The 24,940-nt window shown below is 42.7% G+C and overlaps 2 protein-coding genes across 3 annotated transcripts; both read right to left on the reverse strand.

Moving 5' to 3' along the window:
• Window positions 1–5,610: 5,610 nt before the first annotated feature.
• On the reverse strand, window positions 5,611–17,283 carry CDHR5 (cadherin related family member 5). Its single transcript, XM_048949385.1, has 14 exons — window positions 17,089–17,283; window positions 16,685–16,863; window positions 15,795–15,845; window positions 15,351–15,443; window positions 15,139–15,237; window positions 14,464–14,574; window positions 13,957–14,133; window positions 13,612–13,702; window positions 12,305–12,402; window positions 11,324–11,530; window positions 10,001–10,117; window positions 9,665–9,737; window positions 8,155–8,309; window positions 5,611–7,628 (listed from the first exon to the last, which is right to left on the reverse strand). The coding sequence occupies exons 1-14, from the start codon at window positions 17,150–17,152 to the stop codon at window positions 7,176–7,178; spliced, it is 1,968 nt and encodes a 655-aa protein (XP_048805342.1). The 5' UTR covers window positions 17,153–17,283; the 3' UTR covers window positions 5,611–7,175.
• Window positions 17,284–19,516: 2,233 nt separating this feature from the next.
• Window positions 19,517–24,382, reverse strand: LOC125695212 (secretin-like). Of its 2 annotated transcripts, XM_048949389.1 has the most exons (6): window positions 24,364–24,382; window positions 22,490–22,586; window positions 21,368–21,472; window positions 21,001–21,105; window positions 20,772–20,876; window positions 19,517–19,692 (listed from the first exon to the last, which is right to left on the reverse strand). In XM_048949389.1, the coding sequence occupies exons 2-6, from the start codon at window positions 22,576–22,578 to the stop codon at window positions 19,620–19,622; spliced, it is 477 nt and encodes a 158-aa protein (XP_048805346.1). In that variant the 5' UTR covers window positions 22,579–22,586; window positions 24,364–24,382; the 3' UTR covers window positions 19,517–19,619. The 2 variants fall into 2 exon arrangements, with proteins under 2 accessions (XP_048805346.1, XP_048805345.1); XM_048949388.1 differs by lacking the exon at window positions 19,517–19,692 and having other exon boundaries at window positions 20,498–20,873.
• Between the last annotated feature and the right edge of the window lie 558 nt (window positions 24,383–24,940).

The raw sequence follows: 24,940 nt of genomic DNA on the forward strand, positions 1-24,940 counted from the left end.
CGTGACGAGCAGGGCGGAGGGATCCGCGGATCTGTGCCTCTGGAAAAGGGAAACAGGGGACCCCAAAATAATTAAAAATAGCGGCAACAATCTGAGGAGAAACGAACTAATTTACTAAATATAGTATCGGAATGCAAGATAACACACTATAATACAATATAATCAGAATTGAAGCTAATACATCAAATATAATGAGAGAGAGAATGTCTGAAAGGTGGATAGGCCTCACCACAACGCTGAGGGGAGATGCGCAGTCCAGTTGAGCAGCAGGGAGACGGGAGCAGCGCCCACGACGAAGAGCAGGCGAAAAAGAGCATCAGGTAACCTTGCCAGGAGTTGTATCTCCTCTCCCTGACCGTGAAATCCCCTGGGGAATGTAGTTCTTCTTCTCTTCTGGGCAGGTACCCAGGACTTGAGCATTAACAGTTAAACTCCCAGTGCCCCACATGATGTTATGATGTGGAATACCGAAAACCAAAAAATCACAAAACCATGACACCATGCAAGCCAGGGTTATACAGGAGCTAGAGAAAATTCCTTAGAATTGTTCTCTGCACAGTCATTCACTTTGGATCACAAAGTGATTCTCTAGGACATTGCATCTTATAGCACAACGCATTTTATAAGACCTTAGAAGTGGAAAAGTTTTAGAAGACAAAAAAGAACTTATATGAGCTATATTCATAGAATCACAGAAAGGCCTGGGTTGAAGAGGACCACAATGATCATTTAGTTTCAACCCCCCTGCTGTGTGCAGGGCCACCAACCAGCAGGCCAGGCTGCCCAGAGCCACATCCAGCCTGGCCTTGAATGCCTCCAGGGATGGGGCATCCACAGCCTCCTTGGGCAGCCTGTTCCAGTGTGTCACCACCCTCTGTGTGAAAAACTTCCTCCTAATATCTAACGTAAACCTCCCCTATTCCTACCTATTCCTCTATATTCCTACATTATATACAGTTTGTTAGTATATTTTAAATCTGATATACATTTAGGGAATCATGCTGTGTGAATTAATGCTTCTTTTCATAAACAAAATAATATGACAGTTTTTCACTCTTAGCTATGTGTCCCTTAGCTAATATTATTCTAAGTTTGTGATACAGCATTTTGAATGTACAAGGAAAAGGCTATGGTAAGCTGATTAAAGTTTGATGTTCTTTTTTATTTTAGTTTTTAACTCCAGCAGGTAAGAATTGAAGATTCCTAGCTCTGTGTAACTTGTTCCATAGTGGTTCGCATTTATCAGACAGATTGCCTTTGCTGATTTTTGCATCACTAAAACAGATTGTACTGTAGTCTTAAACTTTCAAAAACGTATGAATGACTTCAGAGTTTAAAGATGAGATTTTGAAGGTAATCATAGGCTTATTTTCAATCAAAAACACTTAACGTGAAACACATATGCTTCCCAGTCCTGCAAAGAAAGGAACAATATAGAAGCCAGTCCATGCCGGCCTCAGAAAAGGTCAGACTTTACAGCCACAGTGCTCCTCATAATATTTGTATTTGAGCCTATTACATTTATTAAGAAGCTTACTGAAACATGTTTTGTCACTTTGCTTTATCTAAAGGCATGTGACTGACCCAAACAACTTTATAAAAACATTTCTGTCACTTAGCGTATTTTTCTTTTTCATGCAAATATTTACAGATGATTGTTTTGTCTACAATAAGGCAAAGTTAGTCAACATTCCCAGACTAAATAGACAAGAAGTCCAACCAAATTTAGTATACTCTCAGATAGACTTTAACATAAAGAAATACATTTTCTTCTTCTTTCTGTTTATTTTTTTCTTAGCTGTCTTTCTAAAAATAATGTGGGATAGAAGGCAGAAAAACTCCATTCTCTTTGGGTGTGATGGGGGAGAGTCAGAATGGCAATAGTGTGAGAACTCATGGGTTGAGATAAAGACAGTTCACTAATGAAAGCAAAAAAAAAAGGAATTCATTCACTACTTCCCATCAAATCAAAAATATTATCAGGGAAAGTCCAAGGCAAGATAAGATCATGAGATGCAGAGGCTTTAAAAGGCAATAACTGAGAGAGGCTGAGCTCTGCCTGCTGCTAAGTTTTATTAGCTCTCTTGACAATAACAACTAACAATAACTGCCTAAAAAATCTTTACAAAACAAAGTTTTCTTTGAATAGGTACAAGCATAACTGACAGATAATAAGTACTGAGTCTGTATTTACTGATGTTAAAAGTAGAAAAGCATAAACAAAATCATTATTTAAGTGGATTTGTCTAATTCGTATGTTTGAAAAATGAATCTTAGAAATGTACTTGGAATTCATTGACATTCTATGTTCATATTAAACTGGTGGATGAAACTTTTCACTCCTCTCATGTAAAATAATGGTGAAAAATGGAGCTTGCGGGATTTTTGCCTTCTTTTCCTTTATTCATCTCATCAGAGATGGACCTGATGATCCTTGTGGGTCCTTTCCAATTCGGGATATTTTAAGATTGCTAAAAAAAAGTCTATGATTAGCAAAGTCTATGATTAGAGGCAAGGCACAAGCTAGCTGCTTTGACTGAGAACTGTTACTCTCTGCCTATATTTTGCATTTAAAACTGGAATTTAACATCTGGAAGACCCACATCTCATCTCTTCCCCTCCGTGGTAATTGTGTTAAAGACCACTTGGAGTCACAAGTCATGTATATTTTGGGATAGAAAATGGCCAGTAAGGAGGCAAAAGAGATCCAGAGAGAAGGGTTTTAAGTAGCTAGGAAAGACCTGATAATAACAAAGTAGGGCCAGCTTCTCTTGAATTTCTTACTCTCAAGGCCAGCATCCTTTCCATGAAAAGGAGACACTTCTCCACGTTGAATCCCAAAGGCTGCACACAGCTCCAACGAGCACTCCTCTCCAAATAACCAGTGGGACTGCTCAGCCTTGGTAGGTCCATAACCAACCACTGCAGAGGCCCACAGTGCATTTCCCTTTGGCCATGGCATCCCTCATCCCACACCGCTTGGATTCAGAAAGAAGGCCTTCAGGAGACCTCGTAACTATTCACATCTCACAGAACTTAGCATGGTACAAACAGATGACCCGTAGAGAACTCGTCTTTGGCCAGCTTCCCAGGAGAAGTTTTTTCCAGGGCAACCAAACACACAAGAAATATGGGACTGCTTCTTAAATGAAATCTGAAATCTCACCCAAAAGGAATGAGCGAGTGAAAAATGATTGAAAGTGTTCTGAACTTTGTATGTCAAATCAGTGCCGAAGCAAAGGACAGATTTTCTTTTGCTTTTTTATTGGGAACGTGTACTATGTTATCAGTGAGGCTGCGATCTTTTGCAACATAATTAGAAGGGTGAACTATGGGTCTCTGAACCCAATCTGTTCCATGATATGTGGGACTGTTATCCAAAGAGAAGAATTTCAAGGGAAAGCTTCGTGCTCACAATATATCTCAATTCACTGTATGACTGAAGGAATGACCAAGCACAGGTAGGAGCCAGCAGAAGCACCTTCTCTTTCAGCTTTCTAATTCAAGCTGTGCAGAATTAAAGACAGATACCTTTGCTCTCCATGTGATGTGGCATTATTTGATCACACCTTTTTCCTTTTGAGTTCTATTGTAATTTGTCTTAATAAAAACACTGAGCTCTGGGTTTTTCCAGAATGAACGTTTCAGGATAAAAGAATATGAACATAAGAGCTTGCATAGGGACAGACTGAGCAGCTTGGGCTGCAGAGAAACAAAGTGCCTACAGGGAGCATCACAGGTGAGCGGCAAAATTAAGGGATTTCAATTGTGTGCCAAGTTCAGGAAAGTGAAAATACCAACGGATTGCAAAGGTGCCCAGATTCAAGCTGCATGTCAATACATATGGCCAAAAGCATGAGAAGCACACCAATGGGGGAAAGCAAAGCACCAACAGACGAGAACAGATTGCAAATTGATGGTACTCATCAGTGTGCCAATGCATATGTCCAAAAGTCAAACAGCACAGCAGGAGAGGGCAGACAGAGTACAAATATTGTGCCAGCAGAAAGGATTGGATCACGTATGGCACAGCAAAGGGGAAGAATGAAACAGCTACGCTGTGTCAGTCACCAGGAGCTACATACTGCTGGAAAACATTCAGGAGGACAGTTCACAAGTAAACAGTCTCAAAATATAAAAGTGAAAGCAAAGTTATGTCGCCGGTAACCCCAAAGCCAGCAAAATGCTGAAGGAAATGAGAAGGGAAACAGTGACCACTTGCATGGAGAGTGCTAGGAAAATACCTTGGTGTACCGGTGTGAGGAGTAAGAGAGAAGAGATCCTTCCCATGGGCATGTTCAGGAAGGACATTTTCTTTAGGGGACCTGCTGCCTACCATAGCACACACTCCACTGAAGGTTAGTGCTAAAACTTGGGGGAACAGGTGAATAACAATGACAGAGGCCACCAGCCGATCTCTGGTGCCCATTGCTGCATGTCCAACCATGCACATAGATAGAGGAACATCTCTGCCTGCCGAGAATTTGCAGTCCTGGGTTGAGCAGCTTTGAGAGAGGTACTTCTGTGCTAGTGCAGTTAAAGGGCAGCTGATCCAGGATAGATGGCATGTGTTCCTCCATGCATCACCATGGTGGTGGTGTCAGTTCGCCATGCTACAATAGCTACCAGGCCAGCATTCACTGGCTGTGCATATTTAAGTCCACCAGGGCAAGTTTGGGCCTGGCCCATGTTCCTTGCTTTTCAGTATTACACATTTGCGCGTCAGCATTTCTCCCAGAAATGTTTTTCCTCATTTGTTAAAGGCAGACACAACCTGGCAATCAGCACTTCTTCTCAATGTCAGTCAGTCACTTATCAGGTCATTATGCCTTGAAATAATTCAAGGTTTCTCAATAGTGCACTGAGGAAGGAACAGCGAACTGTAACCCACGTAGCAGAACTGTGAATGACAACAGATGAGTTCTGGTAAGTACTGGTCCCAGTTGTGAGGGCAGAAGAGATTATAAACACCAGGTTGTTTTTATCTGCACTTTGCTCCCTCTCACAAATCTCTTCTACCCTTTGCAATCTCTTCCCATATCCACGAGTGTTAGAAAACACAGTGCTATGCCTGTTCCCTTTGCCTATCTGATGGTGAGAACTTGCTGTTTTAAGAGTGCAACAGCCACTTAGTTCAGTTTTCTGCTTGCCTTCCACAAAGGTCATCCCTTTTCCATGTAGACCAGATTATGTCAACTACTGATGTGGGACACCATCCTGTGCTATGAAAATCACAGCCACTGAGACATTTTGCTCCAGTGTACACACCTTCTTAAACACCAGTTCTTGGGGCACTGCAAGCTGGTGGTTCATTTTTGGACCCTGAGACAGATTAAGTGACAAAAGCAAAGGCCTGAAAGGGAGTCACAGCAGAAACACTCTGTTTTCACCCACCTGTTATCAATCTTTCCAAGTGTAGCAACAGCCTTGAGGACAGGCTTAGCTCTACCCTCACTCTTGGTGATGGCTGGATATGATGGGCTAGCAATTAGCAATTACTGGGGAATTCTCACAGCCCCATAGAAACTATTCGCTGGAGATAACCTTAAGCTACCAGAGGAACTATGCTTTCAAGGTAAATATAAGGCACTCTCCCCACCCTCTGTTATCAGACAGACAACAGTATTTCTGGGCAAATAACTTTATTGCAGTAAGGAGAAAGCCTTCCCATATTTCAGTCTCTACCTTGAGCGAAAGTGCACTTCCTGAAGTCCACATAGCAGGGCTTCTCTTTCCAGAGAAACCCTGGCAGAGCTGAGCACTAGCAACAGCAAGATGGGGAAATGTACAGAAAAAAAAGAAGAAAAAAAAAATAGTGGAAACAAAGAGGATGAAAGCCTGCTGGGAACTGATTGTCTTATGTTTTGGGGTAGACAAGAAGCCCAGCAGTTATGTTTTGGTTTCCCTCTCACAGGTTTATCTGGAGTAATTACAGTGTTGCGGAGAATAGCCCATAGGTCACAGGCAGGATTATTTATTGTTGTTTCTTTCTGTGTTCTCAGTGGACCACCTCTGCTTTTGAGCTGCAGCTTGGCTCTAGGTAAAGCCTGAAAGATGGCATTTTACCATCAAAAGAGCCTGCTGGGCTCATTGTGAATGGAAAAAATGGGGATGCAAAGAGGTTTTCATCTACACTAAGTGAGGCGTGTGGAGGACTGCTGACCTCCACTTTCAGCAGCAATGATAAAAGGAACACCTTGAGTCCTGTTGGACAGGGGAAACAATGTGCTGATCCACATCTAGCACTTTGGAATGGCATCTTTTCCTTTTTGGAAATACACCTTTGGAATGACATCTTTTGCTTTTTGGAAATACACCTGACATTCTGTAGACAGGCTATGGCAGGAGCTCTTTGCGTTAACACATAGGATACAGCCAAGGAAGGACACGCAATTAATGGTTTGTGACAAAGAATAATAAATGACAGATTCTTTCAGTAAAGAATATGTTATCAGTCCTTGATTATCAGCAGCAGAGGAAACAGCATCTCCCAATCATCTGAATGTTCATTTTCTGGCAGAAAGGAGATCTACAGTGGTGTCCCTAGTGAGTCATGCTAGCTGCTCCTGCTGGGATGCAGAGAGCAGAGCCAGGTCCTGAAGTCATGGGAGCAACAGCAGGATCGGAGTGACTTGCATTGGCTAATGTCTTGCAGCTGACGTCAACATGCAACACCTAAAGGGAACAGCTGAGCAGGCTCACTTACCCACCAAGAGGAGATGAAAGCACTGGATCATACAACTAAGTTGCTACCATGAACTGAGATAAATGCTTCAAAGTCAGTTCAGCTACATCTCCCATATACCTATCAGCTTGGGAAATGTGATGTAGGGGACCCAAGGACAAATAGGAAGAAGGATGGGACGTGTTTTCCCCATACAAAATCCCAAGCCATATTTCAAGTTCTTACTAGAAGTTTGAATTAGTTATAATCCCTTCTGGTTTTAATCTCTGCACGCAGGACAGTCAATTTTGTCCTCCTGCATTTCAGTTTTGCCCTGAGCAGAAAGGTGGGCTCTGTCTCACCCAAGCAATGGACATTTCTCCATTTTGGTGAGGGGATAGTTGCAGACCTAGTTCCATTATGCATCGCTGTCATCTCTGGTAGACATGTTGACTGACACTTCTGCAGCTTGGAATGATGAGCTGTCTGAGGCAAGGAACACTCCCAGATCTCAGTGGTGGTCATCCTTGTAATCTTCTTCCTCCTTCTCATTCTCACGCAGATCTTGGTCACTGTCATCATCATAATCTGCTGCACTGTCATTAATCACTTCAACATTCTCTCCACTTGGATCCACATCGGTCTTAAACCACACAGCTTTGTATCCTGGGTCCCCTTCATTCCTGTCTGTTTTGAGGATAGATTTCACTTCTTTTTCATGTTTAGTGTCCTCTTCCACCTTTTCCTCTTCCTCTTCTTCTTCCACCTTCTGGTCAGAAATGATGGTGAAAGCTGGGGAAGTCTGTGGAAGTCCATGAATTTCCTGTTCACTAGAAGGTGTCAAGAAAAGTGATGGCTGCTGTGTCTTGGTTACTGTGCTTTCCTGCTTGTTGGCACTCAGATCAGGATGTTCGTCTTGCCTGTAAGCTTGGTTGTTGTAGCTTCCAGGGAAATCCTTGGAGAACTACAGGAGAAGAGACACCTTGTGAGTGTAGTGAAAGGAAAAGAAATTGGCTGGAGGAGTGTGGCTGAAGTGACTTGGCTGGATTTTGCCCAGTATAAACCAGCAAGGTAGTTGTGGAGATATATTCACTTTCTGCACTGAGAGAAAAAAAAAAAAACTTTCACAAGGGATAATTTCCCACAACTTGGAATGCTATTACACCTTCCTTCCAAGGCATGCTCCTTACAGCTGCAAACAAGTCAGTTTTCCTTTCAGGGGAGTTGAGATTCTTCATCCTAAAGCAGAGATCATCATCCAGTCTGACAACCTGAGCCCTGAGCATAGAAGTTATGAGGCTGCCAAAGACCTGAGGAGTCAGAGATGAATCAGTGCATAAAATCACTGAATACCCTGAGTTGGAAGGGGCCCACAAGGATCATCACTTTCACACATATGTGTAATATTTGGAAAGCCCATCCATACTTGAAATCCTCCTCGGGTCCCTAACAACATCTAAACAGGGGCCAGGTACAAAGAAGGTACTTACTTTTTTATTAATCAGGAACTTGACTGTGTTTCCATATTGTTTATATATCATCACTCCAAGGAAGACTAAGGCAATTAATAGCAACGCAGCTAAGATACCACCTAAGATACCCATATCCTGTGCAGTGTATATTTTATCAGAGGCAGAGGTTACAGCTACAAGAAAAAAAAGAAAAGAAAAAAAAAAAAAACAACAGTGTTATGAGGTCTAGCAGTGTCAACCAACTTTTTTTACCACAATGCTTCCCTTTGGGGAAAGATCCAAACACTTTGGGCAGAGAAGCATCTTGTGCTGCAGAATGTGGCACTGGGATATTTAATGAGATCTAAGGCCATTCAGTAGCTGCCCAAGAAGAACAGTTTTTTTGTAAGAATATTATAACTTGTGTGCAGTTATAAGAAATGGAAAAAGCACCCATTTACAAGTATACGATGTTTACACACAATTTAAATAAGCAAATACATGCACAACCGTGTTAGACAAACAGAATTAGAACTAGGTAGATCCTGTCTGTTCCCACTTCATGCATTTCCACTATCAAGCAAAACTAAGATACATTTGGACACGTGTCTGTGAAAATGTAAAGCTTTCTTTAATGTGAAACTTCACCTTTGGCACTGATGGGCATATAAATATAGAAACAAAATATAGAAAAGGAATAAGGCTGTGCTTCTTGGAAGGAGAACGACTGACTCTGATGTCAATATGAACAACCAGGTCAGGTCTGACTTCTTTATATTTTACCAGTAGGAAGTACAGTAGTGTATCCTTCTTATGCTGAAGGCAAAGATACGAACAGCCATGAGAAAGAAAGAGATCACGTCATGAGGGAGTTTTGCTACATTTCTTCTTGCAGTTTCCTTCTTAAAGCTGATTCCAGTTTCTAAACTAGAGCTGTCAGGCTCTTTTGGAACTGGGCAAAGTCCCTTTTCTTTCCAAGAGAAGAAAAGTAGTCACAGAGATCCTTAAGACCTTTAATTTCTCTCACAGGGCAGAGTGATTCTAACAGGAAAAATTGGTAGGAGTAGTTTATGCTTTCAGCCTCTGGTCAACATAAGTATGTTTGTATGGAGATCATCCACATTACAGTGGTGATACAGTAACTTCTACAGGGTTAAGCTTTGCTTGTAGTTGTCATTGGGTTTCTTTCTTTAAGATCTCCAGCTTCGTTTTGTAATGTAAATTTATCTCTTTAAAGTTTAATGATTAATGAAACACAGCATTTTCCTCCTACTGGCCTGTTTATGACAATGGACTTTGAATACTCTCTCTGCATTTGATTGCACTCTCAGTTTATCATTAATAAGCCGTTGAGGGTTTAAAACGTCAGTGAATTTTTAATTCTTAATCATGTCTCCTAGGGAGACACAGCCCACAGACCTGACGTGGAGCTCCACCACACTCAGCTCCTTCTTCCTTCTGTGCTGTGCCTCCATTGAAGCTAGCTCAGCTTGGTGGGATAACTCAGTCTGAGGTCAGTGAACCAGAATACAAAAGATACCCAATCTACCTTTGGCAGCGGTGATCTCCACTGTTACTACAGTGCTTCCCTCCTGTAGACTCACTGTATCTTTTGCAACAGCCTGCGTGGGGGAAAAAAATAGCTTGTCTCCAATGATATCTTCCACAGGAGGATAAAAGAAAAGATTTTACAGCTAGTGCCAGATACAGCCTGTATCATGCATTAACCATCACTTCATCTCCCTCCATCCCTATATATATGTGATACAAATGGCTGGGGCAAAGATTGGCCTTTATCTAATGACATCCCATCCTTGTTACTCCTTTCTTGTTACTCTCCCTTCTTTCCACAAGCCTGGCTAAGGTCATAAAGAAAGTTGCTTACCTCCATGATTGCAGTCTCCAGTGAGTGCAGTATCACATTAGTCAGGATAAGTCCATCTTTGGTTGCAGTGAAATTGGTGTTGTTCCTTATGTAGTACTCAATGTTTGGGTTGATTTTCTGAAAAACCAGAAGAGTGAATGATGAAACCTCGCTGTGTTTTGTGTGCATGTTTGTAAGCCTCTGTTAGCAGGACTTGTCAAATGTGCCTTCAGTATAAGCAGATGTACAGAGTAGGAAATAATTCTATCATAAGAAGGTAAGAATGTATCCTAAAAGTTTTGCGTCCAAAAAACATCCCAGGACTCAACCAGCTTGTGTTGGTGTCATTAATATTTCCACAAACAAAACACATCTGTGCAAGGGATCTTCTAATTTTCATAGAATCATAGTAGCATTAAGGTAGGAAAAGATCAAGTCCAAACACCAGTACGTTGCCACTGTGCACATTAAACCATGTCCCTCAGTGCCACACTCCACAGTTCTTTGACATCTCCAGGGACAGTGACTCTATCACTTCCCTAGGCAACTTGTTTCAATTCTTCGTCACTGTTTCTGAGAAGAATCTTTTCCTAATATCCAACCTGAACCACCCCTAGTGCAACTTGAGGCCACTACCTCTTTTCCTAGATGAGAAAATTGATTAGTTCTGTCTTCAATAGGGATGCAAAGGGGCATGTAAATGAAGGACAATCCTTTTTCTGAGGTCTGCGCTACTATTTCCTTTGTCTCTAAAACTGTCACACTTTTCTGTGTTTAACAGGGAAGAAGAGAACGGCTGGTCGGTTAATCTCTTCCCCTTCCCTTTTTCTAATATTTTTTTCTAGGAATGGCTCCTTCAAAATGAGTCATTACAGGGAGAAGGTTTAATATTTCTAGCTCAGGACTGCAAGACCTTGCTAATTTGCTCTCTGCAGACTGTCTCCTCTTCCCAGACTGGTCCGCAAGTAACTACCCTTGACCTGGCTAAGAGAAGACCACTCTGAATGGGATCCTGCCTTTCTATCTCTTCTCAGAAGCTCAGATTTGGACCTGTTCACAGTATTGGCTAATTCTGATCTTGTCAAGCATTTTGTTTTGCAGTAAACCAGCTCACCTACCTAAATCTAAGTGGGACTTGTTCTTGGAGGAAAGGAGTCCAGCAGCTTCTCCAGATTAGACCATACCACAAATGGTACTAATCTATGTAGAATTTACAGATAAATATATGGGACACTAGAGAAAACAGTGTGTTTGTCTTTCCCCACCACTTCCTCCCCACGTTTGCTTATCCCACTTTAAGGCTGAAGCAGTGATGAAGAATTCAGTGCATTTTCTATTTCTTACATCAGGGAAATCGTCATCCAGTGCTGCTATCATCAGGGGGCTTGAAGAACCACCAGCTTGGAAGACAAAACTTTTTGGGTCCAGACCAACAGACACTGTCCCTGCATAGATTCCGGACTCAAAGCGTGGTGCATGCTCACTTTTATTGATGACCTGAATTTCTACATTGGCTATGGAGTATTTCTGTTTGTTGTTGACTTGAGTGGCCTGGGGAGAAAGAGAGAGACATTCCTTTTAGTGATGAGACATAAAAAGGATAGGCTTGATACAAAACCTGCTCCAACCCATAAGCTTTCTTTCCATGATTTGCAGTGAACTTTGAGCCACAGGAGGGGAACCTTATGGCTTGTGGTCCTTGTAGTTAAGCTTGCTTCCACTGTTGGCTGTCCACATAGTCTTGGTCTAGTCCTAACATCTGGACGCGGCTCTCTGTAAGGTCAGCTCTGGACAAATTACCATGCTCCAGAGCAAAGCATTGGGATTCCAGCACCAGCAGGCAAAGTCTGCTCTACTTCATGAGGGATTTGGTCAGTTCAGTTACTTAGAGTCCACACTTCCTGGGTATATATGTGCAGGAGTGCTTTTCAGCTTCTTTCCTGAGGAGTTTAACCAAAAGAGGAGCTTGTTTTTAGGAGTGAATGACATTAACTGTTGTGACACAAGCTCCAGTCCTGTCTACAGAAAGCTTTCTACTCATCCATGCTTTGAACTCAGCAGGATGTCCTCACTCAGTTAACTTGCTTTAAAAATACAACACAATCATAAGAGAAAAGGCCTTGACTCCTGCAAAAGATTTACATGAAAACTGATATGAGATACTGATCAACTACTAGGTCTAAAGGCTTTCCAAAAAAGAAGAAAAAAAAGGATGTGAAAAAGTTAGCTTTCGTTATTAATGTGATCAATTCCTGACACGACAAGATCCCTGCTTCCTAGAAAGCCAGCTATACTGGATTTCTGCTGCAGTGTCATCATACTTACCATCACCTGTAATAGGTATGAATTTGCAGAAGTTGCTACTTTGTTCATAGTTAGATTTCCCGTGTCTGCATCCACTGAGAATACGTTATCTGAATTCCCTAAAGAAACAGAAAGACCATTCAAACATGGGATACTTTCATAAAGTGACCTGGAGCTCATGGCTCCTCTTGGTGACAGCTAAGAACTGAGGCTACAAAAAGCTAAGCTGAGAGAGCAGTTGAGTGGGGTTTCACCTTGAATAGCTCTAGGCATCTAGTGGACAGGCATCTCCACTCAGCCTTGTTACCTATCTGACTAATTGTGGATATGGTCATTATGAGTTGCATTCTTCTCTGGAAACACTTATTTTTCTCTGCTGAGTACAAAAGGAGCCTAGACACAGAAGCCTTCTTGCACTGATACAGAGGTAAAAATCAGCCTCATATATCACTGCTCTCTGTCTGAATCATAAAACCATCTATGCTGGATGTACAGTAACATATAAGTATCATTTTTTGCTTGTGTTCCTTACTCTTAGATGCTATAGGCTGTATTTAGACAAGATCTCCCTTATTGGGTTCCCACTGACTGTGGGAAGCTGAGGCCACACTACATCCAAAATGGAATCTGAGGTTCAATGATGTCTTCACTATCAGAAAGATAGTCACAGATATGGGACCATGTGGAATAAAAAAAGTCATCACTCTTCCTGACCTGTATGATCTGCCTTTGCCGTGGTGGTTAATCTAGAAGCCACTGTCACAAAAAATAAATAAATAAAAAAAAATAGTCTTTTGAATGTAATGGATGGCCAAGTGGCCCAGCCAATGATTGGGCAATCATTTCACTGTATTCAAGTAACCTTTTTAAAATCAAGGATAAAACAAGGCAGATTAGACTGTGGTAAATGAACAGAGGAATAAGAGCATGAAATGATGAATGAAAATTATGCCGAGGATGTGGGAGTTTTTAGGTTCAGCTCAAAGACTGTGTGAGAGTGGTGTGACCAGACTGGCAAAGTCAAGTATAAAAGCTTAAAAATGAAACATGGCTCACTACCCAAAAGTGAGGGGAAGTCCTTCTGAAACACAATTTGTGAAGCTTGTTTTATGGGCTGGAAGTTTTCTTCATCTTCCTCTCTGTACAGTCTGTTTCTTCTACTTAATCCACAATGTTCTGTGCATTTAATTATTTTTCTGTGTCAGAAACAGAGGGGTAAATCTGCAGGCCCTTAACTCTCATGTGCTGCCTAGGGTATGTCCTCTTGGCAACTAATGTAGGAGATATAAGAGTAATGCAGTTTGGAGAAGGTGACAAATTCCACTCACCACCAACAATACTGTACACAATTTTTTCATTTAACATGTAGTCAGGATCGATAGCATAGATGGGCCCTGGCTCCAAGGTGAGTGGTTCAGTCTGCAATGGAAAGGCAAAGTATTACATAATATGATACAACACCAAGAGCTATCCAGTGCTCTTCCATCCCAGCATGGCTCTGCTGGTTTTACCCGAGCAGAATCAGATTAATTGCTGGGGACGGAGGGAGGGAAGGAAAACTTTCACTTTCCAGGGTGATGAAGACTGCGTTTATGCCTGGAGATCAGCACAAGCTCGTGACAATGATTAGGTGCTAATAGCATGAGGGATACCATTTTATCATGCCTTCTTACCGACATCTCAGACATATTGACTCTGCCAGTATAGGTGCTGCTGATGCAAATGCTTCTTTCCGTGTCAATGAAGGTGCAGGGTAGGAACCAGGGAGGTCTGGTGTCAGCTTGCTCAATAATTATGTTAATTGTTGCAGTAGCTGTATGAATGATTCCGTCCGTGCCCTCAATATTGTCCTGTACCCAAAAGCAAATTGTATTTGTAAGATGCAGTTTTATTGCCTGAAGATCCCACCTGGAAAACCAGTGGCCCAAGGTCCCCTAGCTGTTCTAACTCCATTCTGTCTGAGGTGTATGAACTCATGAAATTAGCTCAGTCAATCATCTGCTGACATTCTGCTGATAAAGGCGGGCTGAATGCAGGTCTGGTAGCAGCGCTGTAGTCACATGTGATTATGGAGGTGGAAGGCTGCTCCAAACCCACTGCCCTCACTATCTACCCTCCTTCCTGCCATCTGAGAGACCTCTCATCCAGACTTACCCAAAATATGCTCCAAAATAACTTACCATTGCATACAAGAGCAATGTTGCGAAGTTAAATTTGTCATAATTCAACGCTTTTTGTAAATAGATTTCAGGGTTATTGACTCCTTTTATGGCAAAATAATCGTTGGTGTTCTGTGGGGGGAAGAAATGGAAAAGCTCTACTAGCAGTTGTGATCAAAGATAGGTTTAAAAATGCTGCCTCTGGATTTAAACCAAGAAGAAAATGAAGTCTGCCTTTGTCTTTGATAAAAACTTCTGAAATCTTGGGCAGATCATGCTATCCCCACTTCGCATTGGCTCTGTAGACAAACAAGATAACAACAACAACTTTCTCTCTCTGACTCAGTGCATTTCTGAGCTCCATGAAGTTCAAAGATCTCTCCTGATCTGTTTACAGACCATCCCATTGTGACTTCCCTGAATCCCATGGCTCAAAATGTCTTAGATGAGAGTTTGAGCTGTACTGTGTGATAAAACCATAAATAAGAAAATTTCAGTATCAGCAATATCAATTGCAATGTTCTGCTAACCAGACCAACACTTGGTTCTCGCAGAAGGCATACCTCTCCGAGAAGATGCTGGAGAACCAGATGCCATACAGCAATCCTCTAGTCTCAGAGCTGGGGCTCATCTGAATCAAACACAAGGACTTCTTCAGAGCTACACTTTTTTCTCCCAAAGAAGAAAGATGCTTACCTGCACTGTTGAATTGAGTTTATAGTAGATTATGTCCAAGTCAGCATCACTAGCAGTTACATCTTCACGGGCTACAATGGTTGCATTCACTTTTGTGTCCTGAAACAAAGTTGTTGTGGTTATTCTCTCTGTGAAATTGGCTGAAGACATCTCCCTGGTAGAAATCCCTTAGTCCCACAGCACTTGGCAACACATTTCTGTGAAATCCTTACCTCAGGTATAACTCTGGTGAGGTTGGTTTCCGGAAACACTGGGCTGTTATCATTCAGATTGAGAATGGTCACAATAATTGTCAGGCTGTAACTCTGCAGATGGAGTAAAGCGAGAGAATCAAAGAGAAAAAAAGAGACTTAGGGGTTGCTAACAGATTACCAAGCGGTAGAGGGGATGGTGTAAGGAGCACACTTGGGTGGGTGCTGTATGGGGCTGTGTTCAAGGGACATTTGGACACTGTGTTGAGGGCTGGATGATCTTTTCCAGCCTTTTCCAACCTTGGTGATTCTATGATTCTATGATTTACAGACAACCCACTATGTGGGGGGTTTGCAATCTGTTCCCATCCCTGCCATTCGCAGAGCCACTAGGACGAGATGAGGGATGCACATGCTTCCCTGTGCTGCCTTATAACAGAACTGAGTGTTTGGAAGAGCACTCACCTCCCCAGCATTGTTGTCACAAGTCAGGATCACTAACAGCACAGGGTCAGTCTGCATGCAAAAAAAAAAAACATTTAGAAATACACCAACTCTTTCTGAATCAGCAATGCTGCTGGGCTTTATCTTGTTTTCAGACATATCTAATTATTCCCTTCTTTCTTTTACAGCCATTCATCAACACTGGGCTCTTTTTTATACTGAAGTCAAAGCTGACTGATCAAGAGCTTCTTTGTGATCCCTGTAACATGGCAGAAGAGCTAATTAACTATTTTCTCCTACTTTAGGTAAGTTCAAACAGAGATTTCTTTTTAAATTGAATGAAACAGAAATGTGCCATGCAGCAAGTACAGCATCGCCTGCAGGGTGTTACCTTTGCCTGCTATTCTTTACTCAAACGTGGGTTTTTACTTTGTTGGAAAGGCATCTTAAGGACACTTGTGGCTGCATACAGAACTCGGCAGGGAGGTAGAATAGTTTAGCAGCATCCTAACTAAACACACTGAGCTTTTACGCTGCCTTTATGCACATCACCTCACTGCTCAGAACTGTATTTCGAAACAGGCAAACAGGGATCCTTTCACATGAGTCCTGGGAAGCTCTGAACACTGCTGTTGTCACCCTTCTGGTTTAAAACCTTCTGCTTGCTTTTATTCTTACAGATTTATTGAAAGAAAGTTACAACAAGCATATCATGCAACCACTCCTCATCCACGTCCTCTGACTGTGTAAGGGCTGATCTTCCATCTGAAATAGGCTTATTTTTCAAAGGTGTTGCCTTTATGCTTTAGACTTGGGCTACAAATTCCTGAAAGACCAAGATCTCAGGCTGAAACCCACTGCATCCCAGCATTACCCAACTCATCCTTACAGTCTGCCTGCTGAAGGCTTACCTCATAGTCCACGCTTTCGCTCAGCTGCAGCTCAGACCCCTGGATGACAAAATAATTGCCATCTGGAGAGCTAGGATCGATAGTTACAGTGAAACCTGGTTCCACAGAGATATTGGCCACAACATGTCCAGGATTGTTATTTTCAGGAACACTCGGATTGCTATCGGAGACAGAACATCCTGGGGAAAAAAAAAACCCCACACAAATGAATTACGAAATTGCCTGCAATCCATATTGTGTTAGAATTAGATAAGAACTGAGGTCCCTCTGGTTACCTTTGGAGAGAAAGCCCTTGAACAAAGTTGTCCTAGAGTAAGACTCTAAAAATCATTTGCTGGCTGCAGTGGAGCAGCCTGGTGCCAAGGGGATTATTCTTCTGTGGTCACAGACCTCCAACAACTTACCTTGTGCTGTTACAGAGAGCGGCAGAAAGAGCACAGAAGCCAGGAGCCAGTGAGAAACACCCATGGTGAGCTGCAGTGTCAAAGAAATCCCTGTTTCTAATCAAGCTGATTGTCTTCTCTCCCTTTTTCACAGTACTTTCCGCATTCACTGCTTCAGGAAGGCAGAAAAACATTGGGTGGCAGAGAGCGCTGCTGCACTTCAACCTTTGCCTCATCATCTCATTGGATGACTTTTAAGACATTTGCTGGCATAGAACATGATAACGCATGAATTCCGTTTTCTGCTTTGTTTCTGGGCCTTTTCTCCCTTCAAATCTCTTTAGCAATGAGGGAATATTTGGAGCACTTTTACAGGGTGGGTTTTCCTGCTTGTTCGCTATCTTGGTTCAGTTGTATCCAGAAGGCTTTATCTCTTCCTCTCTCAGAACTACAAGCTGAAATGTTTGATGATATTTAGCCTTGGGGAGCTTGTCCTGTGCATTTCTCCTTTCCAAGCGCCGTGTCAAGATCTGGTGGGACACAGGTGAATGCTCCTTAACAAGAATTTTGGCAGTACTGCAGTAAATCTTTTTAGAGGATGGTTGGAGAAGACAAAAGTCTGGAGTGATTTAAGTAAATAAGTGCATAGAGGGCCTCCCATCACTTGCTCAGAGAGTCTGTTTTTATTGTCAAGTCAAAAAGAAGGTTGGAAGATAAGCATGGTGCCATGCAGAGGACTCCAGACTCTGCTTTACTGCCCTGTTGCACCATCATTTACGTAAGCTGGACTTTGGCCAAACCTTTATAACCTTAATTTTCCTATATCTAAATGGAGAGAAATAACCACCATCTTTCTGTTTTAAGTCACTGCATAGAGCACGGCCAGATAGTGTTGTGGGGAAGGGAGCCTTTGTTGCCACATAAATGACATTCCTGTGCTTTGATCTGTCTCTTCAAGGCAAAGTCTAATTTCTTTACAGTAAGTCTTTTCTCAGAGGAAGGTGACTTAATGCCAGTCTGGTTTATCTACAAGGCTGTTTCTTTCCTAATTGTTTTGTTTATGTTCCCAGCTGCTGGCGTGAGCGTTGTCAGTGCTTCCTCCTGTGATGATGTGCACTGCAGCCTTACAGGAGGAATGGCTTTCCTCATACCTGGAGTCTACCATTTTCTGAGAAAGAATCTGAGAGAGTAGAGGTCCTGGTGTTCATCAGATAGAAAGTGGGAAATGGTGTGCTGGATACTGTGTGTATCAGTATTAAAAGCACCTACTGACAGAAGACCTCACGTTCAGGGCAAAGGTAGGGCAAAGTGAGGCATATTAATTCATTTCTGTAAAACTTCATGGTTTAAGTGAAGTAAAAGCCATCTTGGCTGCCCTTTTGTTTCAATGGCAAAGAAAGCTAGTCCATGTGTAGGTCCGTAAGCTGAGATAATCAGCCATGTTTCTCTGACAATCTTGTTACTCTCAGTCACCCTAGGATACCCAGATGAGGTGAGCAGAGTGGATCCAAAAACAGTGATCAGACCCAGATGCAGCTCTGTGATTGCCCAGCAGCTCAGCAGGGACAATGCACATCCTCTTCCACCAGTGGCCAGCAGCAGATTTTTATATGGATGCTCCCCTGAATTTCCATCCAGGCTCCAACAATTTACACCTCAGCAGCTTCCTGAAGCCTCAGTAGTGTGCTGTTACACGCTCTTGTCCTGCCTCTTTCTGAGCCTGTGTAAATTTTTCCAATCCTAACACCATGTGGCAAGGCATTTGGCCACTTGTATGGACAAAAAAAACATGAGATGTTTATGTTTAAATGATGGGAACAAATTCCTTCCAGCAGAGTTTGACTTCAGTGGCTTTGAGAAGGCTGGGCAAGAGGAGGGGAAAATGGAGCAAAATCCATCTGTATGTATCTCTATTGTTTAGCTCTCATTACATTTCTTTCTAATAACATCTAGCACCCGGGTAAGTTTTTGCTAAATGGTGCCAGCTTTGTTGCTGGCTTCTTTGGACAGCTGAGCTGTGGGCAGTGCTGAGCCTCAGCCTGAGCAGATGTGGCCAGAACCATTAGCTATTCCCTGCGTGCCTGTGTATACAGACAGGGGAAGCATGACTAAGCATTTCTTGCCCCTACATTGCATTCCTAATGACCCAACACCTAGTAAAGGTGCGACCCTCACCATGTTTCCCAAATTATGGCCAAAACATAGCTAACATATCTTTGTTGGAAGTAGACAGTCAGATGCTAACGCATCAGAAGTGATGTGCTTTGCACAACCTCCACCTATTGACACCAGTTCACACCAATGTGCATTTTAATCTTGCTTATCTAAGAGGTTTTATTGTTGGTTGTGGGTTTGTTTTTTTTTTTTTTTTTTTGCTGCTTTCCAGAATTTTGTTTTATTTGCTGATCTCAAGAGCTTTTCCAAAGAAAAATCCAATGACTTTTCGCTTTATTTTTAAGGTTGTTTACATGCAAAATCATCTCCTTGGTTGTTTCTGACAGAACATTGGTTTTCCTTTCACCTTCAGTCAAAAACAACTCCCTTCACATCTGTCACCAGCTGCAGAGTGGGCAAATGTACCGGCTGGTAACTGCAGCAGCTTCCTTGGCATCGCTGTCTGAGTGACTGTGGAGAGGGTGAAAATGAACAGCAGTTTGTTATTTCTGTGGGAAAGGACCACGGGAAAAGGGAAAAGGGCACCTGGCAAAATTCAGAGGTGATAATAAGGAGGAGATGTGTGATGGGGGGGCCTGGATTGCTGCTACCTGATGTCAAACACCTCACAGATGTACAGACAAGGTTACTGACCTCACTACAGAATCACAGAACCCCATTATGGTTTGAGGTAGAAGGAGCATTTATAGACAATCCAGTGCAACCCTTCCCATGGGCAGGGACACTTTCCACCAGACCGATTTGTCCTAAGCCCCACTTGGGGCATCCCTGGGCAGCCTGTGCCCTTACCACCACATAGCAAAGTGTTTCATTCTCACATCCTATCTAAATCTACCCTCTTTTATTTAAAGCCCTGACCCTTTTCTTGTCAGTACATACTCTTATAAAATTTCTGTCTCCATCTTACAATTCCCCTTTATGTACTGAAAAGCCTCAGTAATTTCTTCCCTGAGCATTCTCTTCTTCAGCCTGAACAACCCAAGCTTTCTCAGCTTTTCTTCATAGCAGAAGTGCTCCAGCCTTGTGACCATCCCTCATTATTCTAGGCAATGCGGGCAGCTGGCATATTCCTCCTATTTTTAGTGGTTTTATACTGAGATGTCTGGTTGAAAACAATTGGCCACTGGGAAGATGCAATGTCCGGACAAGGGGTGTGCTTGAATCATTTCCTGAATCCTGAATGGATTGGGTCTTCTGATGAGCTGTGCCATCAGCTTAGTCCAGAATAACAACTCTACAATTAGAAAAGGATCTTAGCTCATTTCCCTGGGTTTTATTATTTTTTCGTTACTGGCTTTTATATGGCACATCTTACCTGTAAATCTTAATGTCAACATTACTTCAGATAAAGCACAACAGAGTGCCAGGCAAGCTCAGCAGGTAGAAATAGAAATTACCATGAATGCGGAGACAAAAATCAATTGAGATTGCACACATCTTCCTGCCACCTTGCAGTCTGACCAAAACATTTGCTTTTTTAGCTCTGCAAACCACCCCTGAGAGCACAGCTTTTGGCAGAGCACACGCACCTGCTGTTCAGAAAGCTCTGGTACAGCCACATACAGCAAAGGTCCTCATTGCTGCTTTCTCTCTCCTTCTCCTGCACTTCTGTTTTGACCAGGCCTGAATTGCTGCTTTAAATAAAGAATAATAAGAGCAGTAATAATAAAGGAGGGTAACCACCACAGCTGTGAAGCAGCACTGCCCTCTGGAAGGCAGGTTGACCCACCAGGAAGCCCAAAAAAGAGGAGCTCTCACCTGCGCTTGCGGCCCATTAGATTTTGGATAAATTTCTGAACCTGAGCGTTTCCTCTCATCTTGCTGTATTCACTGGTGAACAATCCATCTGAGTGCCTCTGAGTTCTGCAGCAGGAAAAAAACAACAGAATGACTGCAACTCCCAGCCATGCAAATTATCTCAGCGCTCGGAAATTTCTCCACCGTTTGGGAGACCCATATCCCTCCCCTTCTGTCTCCTCCCATCTTCTGCATCCACTGGATGAGGCCACCACTGAGTCTGGCATTGGAATTGGAAGAAACTCAGCCCCATGGACTTCTCATTCATTGCTGGAATCTCATCTCCCACTCTCCCTGTGCCAGGAGGTTGGATTCAGCTCCTTCCTACCTCTCCTTGAGGCCCACCAGGTGTTTCACTAGCTGCTGCACAAAAGCGTTGTCATTCATCTTGCTGAGCTCACTGTGGAAAAGCCCATCAGCATGTCTCTCAGTCCTAGAGATGAGAAGACAACGAAAGACATGGTTTTAAAACTGGAGAATAATGGGCACTTAAAATTGCTCCCTCAAGAAAAGAGGGTCCCAGGCAAAGATGGGTAAGAATTTGTGCTGATTTGGCAGTTTCACCAAAAGAAAAAATACACATCTTAAGAATTTAAAAGAAATCTCTCTCCTAACCATCACACAGCAAAACCGTGTTCTTGTTTCTTGCTAGTATCGTCAGCTTATCAAAAGGATGTGGGGGTTTGAGGATGTCTGGTTAACACTTAACTGAGCACAAAAGTGTGGGACAAGAGAATGGAGGAGGAAGAAAAAGAACATCCAGACACACAAACCCTGAGGACAAGGTAGGTTATGGTAGTCCTACTACATTCAGCACTCACTGGTGGCTGATTCACAAAGCACTGACAAACGTGCTCAAAACCTCAACGATGTTCAACCAAAGCCAGCAGGCTCCAAAGCAGGCTGAGCAGTGGGTGGGATAAAAGGTCTGGGATGCTGACGTTGGTCTGGACCAGCTTCAGGAGAGGGCCCCTCATGTGAGTGTGTGTCTACAGCAGTGATAGCATTATGGATAGTGATAGCTAGGCCAGGCAGTAGTAATGGCCACGGAAGGGCTGCAAGGGTCTTAGCTCTGCCCTGCAGCCTAAGACCTTTAGTTACTCTGGCCTTAACTGCTCTATTTAAACTATTTAAAAGAGAATTCCCCTTTTACCAAGTACTTAGCAGGACAACAGATTCAGAAGTGTCTTCTTTTATGTAGTTTGATCTGTTTGGGGTCATGATTTTAGTTCTCAGTGAAGTCCAATCAATGCTTCCACACTTAAGCAAGAAAACCAATGTTTAAGATGTTTACATTCATTGAACTAAATCCATCTGGGGAAGAAAAACAGAACAACAACCGAGCAGCTGCAGCTTCTGGAAGGAAGATGAAAAGTTGGCATTATGGCTGGCAGGCTCTTCCGACAAAACGACACAGAGAAAAGGAAGCAGAGGCACAAGGAATGCTTACCTCTCTTGGGATGGAAGAGATACTGAGAAGTGCGACAGGACGATCATGGGAATAATTAGCCGACTCAGAGCAGTCATCAAGGAAACCATGTTGGCTCCTGAATTAAAGCACAAAGTTGTATGGTGGGTGGAACGAATGACCTGTATCTTTGGTAGAGATCATATGCCACAGAGAAGACACGGCTACATAAATAACATAACTCTGACTAAATTAGGCAGGAATTCCTGCCAGCAAAGATAGCGTTTCTTTAAAATATGAAAGATGAACAATTCAAGTCATTCATGTTGCCAGGAAGTCGTAGCTGTCACTCTACCATCATGACCAGCATGCCATTTTGGAGCTTGGACCCAAGGGTGCCTTTCATAGACGATGTTTGTGCTGGGACTCAGTATAACACGCCTTGAATACGCAGGGAGAATGAGTTAACATGAGATAATTCATTGGTGATACCACCATATGGAATAAACTCCACTCTACTATAAGCGCCTTGAGAACTGAGTCTGCAGGGAGAGGATTTCAAACAGCTAAGAAAACTTCCCACACCACACTGACAGTTAGCAATATACCTCGAGGGTGCCCAGGAGAAATCTATTTTTCTCCACTTCTAAATTATCAGGCAAAAAAAATTGGCCTGTAACAAAGAACTCACCTACACATAAGAGAAGGAAAAGACCCACACTTGTGCTGATATCCATCCCTCCTCTAATCTTTCAAGAGGGAAAAAAGAAAAAACACACGTTTTCAGTAACAACAACAGCTTGCATTTTGTTTTCTTACTGAAATAAGAAGAAAATTGCCTTTTGTTCATCGCAAGCCATTGCATTTTCTTCCCTTTTACTTCCAACCTCTTCTCATGGCTCCGTGCCTGCAGAGATGCGTACGTGCCTTTGAAAGAAGATGCTCACATTTCCCCAAGGGATACCCAGAAGCTATGTCTTTAATTTGAAATACTCTTCTTTCTCCTGCAAAGGAGTGGGCTTTGGTTTCTTGGCTGCACTCTGGGAAATTCTCGGGCACTCCTTGCTAACCTAATGTCAAAGCTCTTCCAATTTGGTTTTATTCCAGCCTGAAACTCGACAGTACAAAGAGCATTAAAGGACTTTTGGTTTCCTGAACTACTTTCGTTCTCCCCGCACTCCTGGAGTAATTTTCTACTCTAGAGATGCTGCAGGATGAGATGGGGCAAGAAGAGGAAAGACAAAAGAGGAGATTTATACAGACATTTGTTTGCAGCAAGCCATGGCAACTATTGAATACGAGCGGCAGAGCAGAGAGGTCTTGCAGAAGAAGTTCATGGTTAGAAATCTGTGAGCTCCATCTCACACGCTTTTGATGCTTTGGGTTTTGTTTTTCCTGCCTGATTTCACCTCAAAGGAGATGAAATTAAAAAATAAAAATAAAAAAAGTAGAAAGGGCATTTCAAATATGACAGCGACAGCTGTTGGGGAACTTCTCCTTTATGTCAGTAACTTTATATTGCATTGTTGAATTGTTCTGATCATCCAGACCTAGGGAGGAGGTAGATTTTCAGTTTCATAACTTCCATCATACACCTCCAAGCTTTTATTGCCCTCCTCAGCAATGCTGGCTTTCAGTGAATGCAAACTCCTTCAGTTGCAAGTGCTTTTGGCTGAAAGTGCCCATCAACCCAGTCAACCTAAAACTAAGGACCATGTCTCTCTGGTCCAGCTGCTGTTTGGTCTTTGTTCTTTCCTCTATCTGCTCCAGAGGAACAAAGCCTCATCTCTTATCAGCACAACTGCTCAGGAGATGGATGTCCTCATGGCAATGGCTCTGCAATCTAGCACCCAAACCTGCACAGCAGGGAGGATGCAGCCCACCCAGCCTGAGCACGCCAGCACAGCAGTACTTACCACAAAGTGCTTGCTCTGGTCTCAGCCAACTCACAGTGTGCCACTGGCCCACTTCTCTCCACAGCCCCCTATAAATCTACAGCCCTTATCAAAAGCAATTATTTGTGTAACGAGATGAACATGAGCAATTGTGGTTAACAGCAAATAATGTATCCGGGTTGAAATGTCCTTTTAATTACTCTCGAAACCAATCATGTCTTTCACAGCAGTTCAGTGGGCCGCATTTCTGCTGATGCTTCTGTTTGTGTGTCTAATCACAGTAATTTGTTGGGCAAACACCCCTGTACCAATTGATTCATTATTATTGGCATCATTATCTCTCCTCCTGGCTTTAATTACTTCTTGATAGGAGCTTCATCTTCTGTTCTTCCTTCCTTTTTAAATTCTGGCATGGGTTTTGTTTGCAATTACCAAGACGATTCAGTGCATATGATCTGGCTGAACAACAAGTAGTGTTTCCTCGGGCAAACGCTCTCCAATCAGTGGCAATGGTGGGGCAGGAGAAGACAGTGTTTTTCAAGCTGTGGTTTCACAAGCACAACCGCTACAGGTCTGGCAAGAGCAAATTGTACTACAG

This window comes from Lagopus muta, chromosome 6 (genome assembly GCF_023343835.1).
Source record: "Lagopus muta isolate bLagMut1 chromosome 6, bLagMut1 primary, whole genome shotgun sequence".
NCBI classification, from domain to species: domain Eukaryota; kingdom Metazoa; phylum Chordata; class Aves; order Galliformes; family Phasianidae; genus Lagopus; species Lagopus muta.

Coding starts and splice junctions, on each gene's coding strand:
- LOC125695212 (XM_048949389.1), bottom strand. CDS start 22,578: ATGGTTTCCTTGATGACTGCTCTGAGTCGGCTAATTATTCCCATGATC. Junction 20,877..21,000: donor CTAATGGGCCGCAAGCGCAG/GTGAGAGCTCCT, acceptor CTTTATTTAAAG/CAGCAATTCAGGCCTGGTCA. Junction 19,693..20,771: donor CAGAGCTTTCTGAACAGCAG/GTGCGTGTGCTC, acceptor CCCTCTCCACAG/TCACTCAGACAGCGATGCCA.
- CDHR5 (XM_048949385.1), bottom strand. CDS start 17,152: ATGGGTGTTTCTCACTGGCTCCTGGCTTCTGTGCTCTTTCTGCCGCTC. Junction 15,238..15,350: donor TCACCAGAGTTATACCTGAG/GTAAGGATTTCA, acceptor ACTTTGTTTCAG/GACACAAAAGTGAATGCAAC. Junction 9,738..10,000: donor TGGAGACTGCAATCATGGAG/GTAAGCAACTTT, acceptor TCCCCCACGCAG/GCTGTTGCAAAAGATACAGT.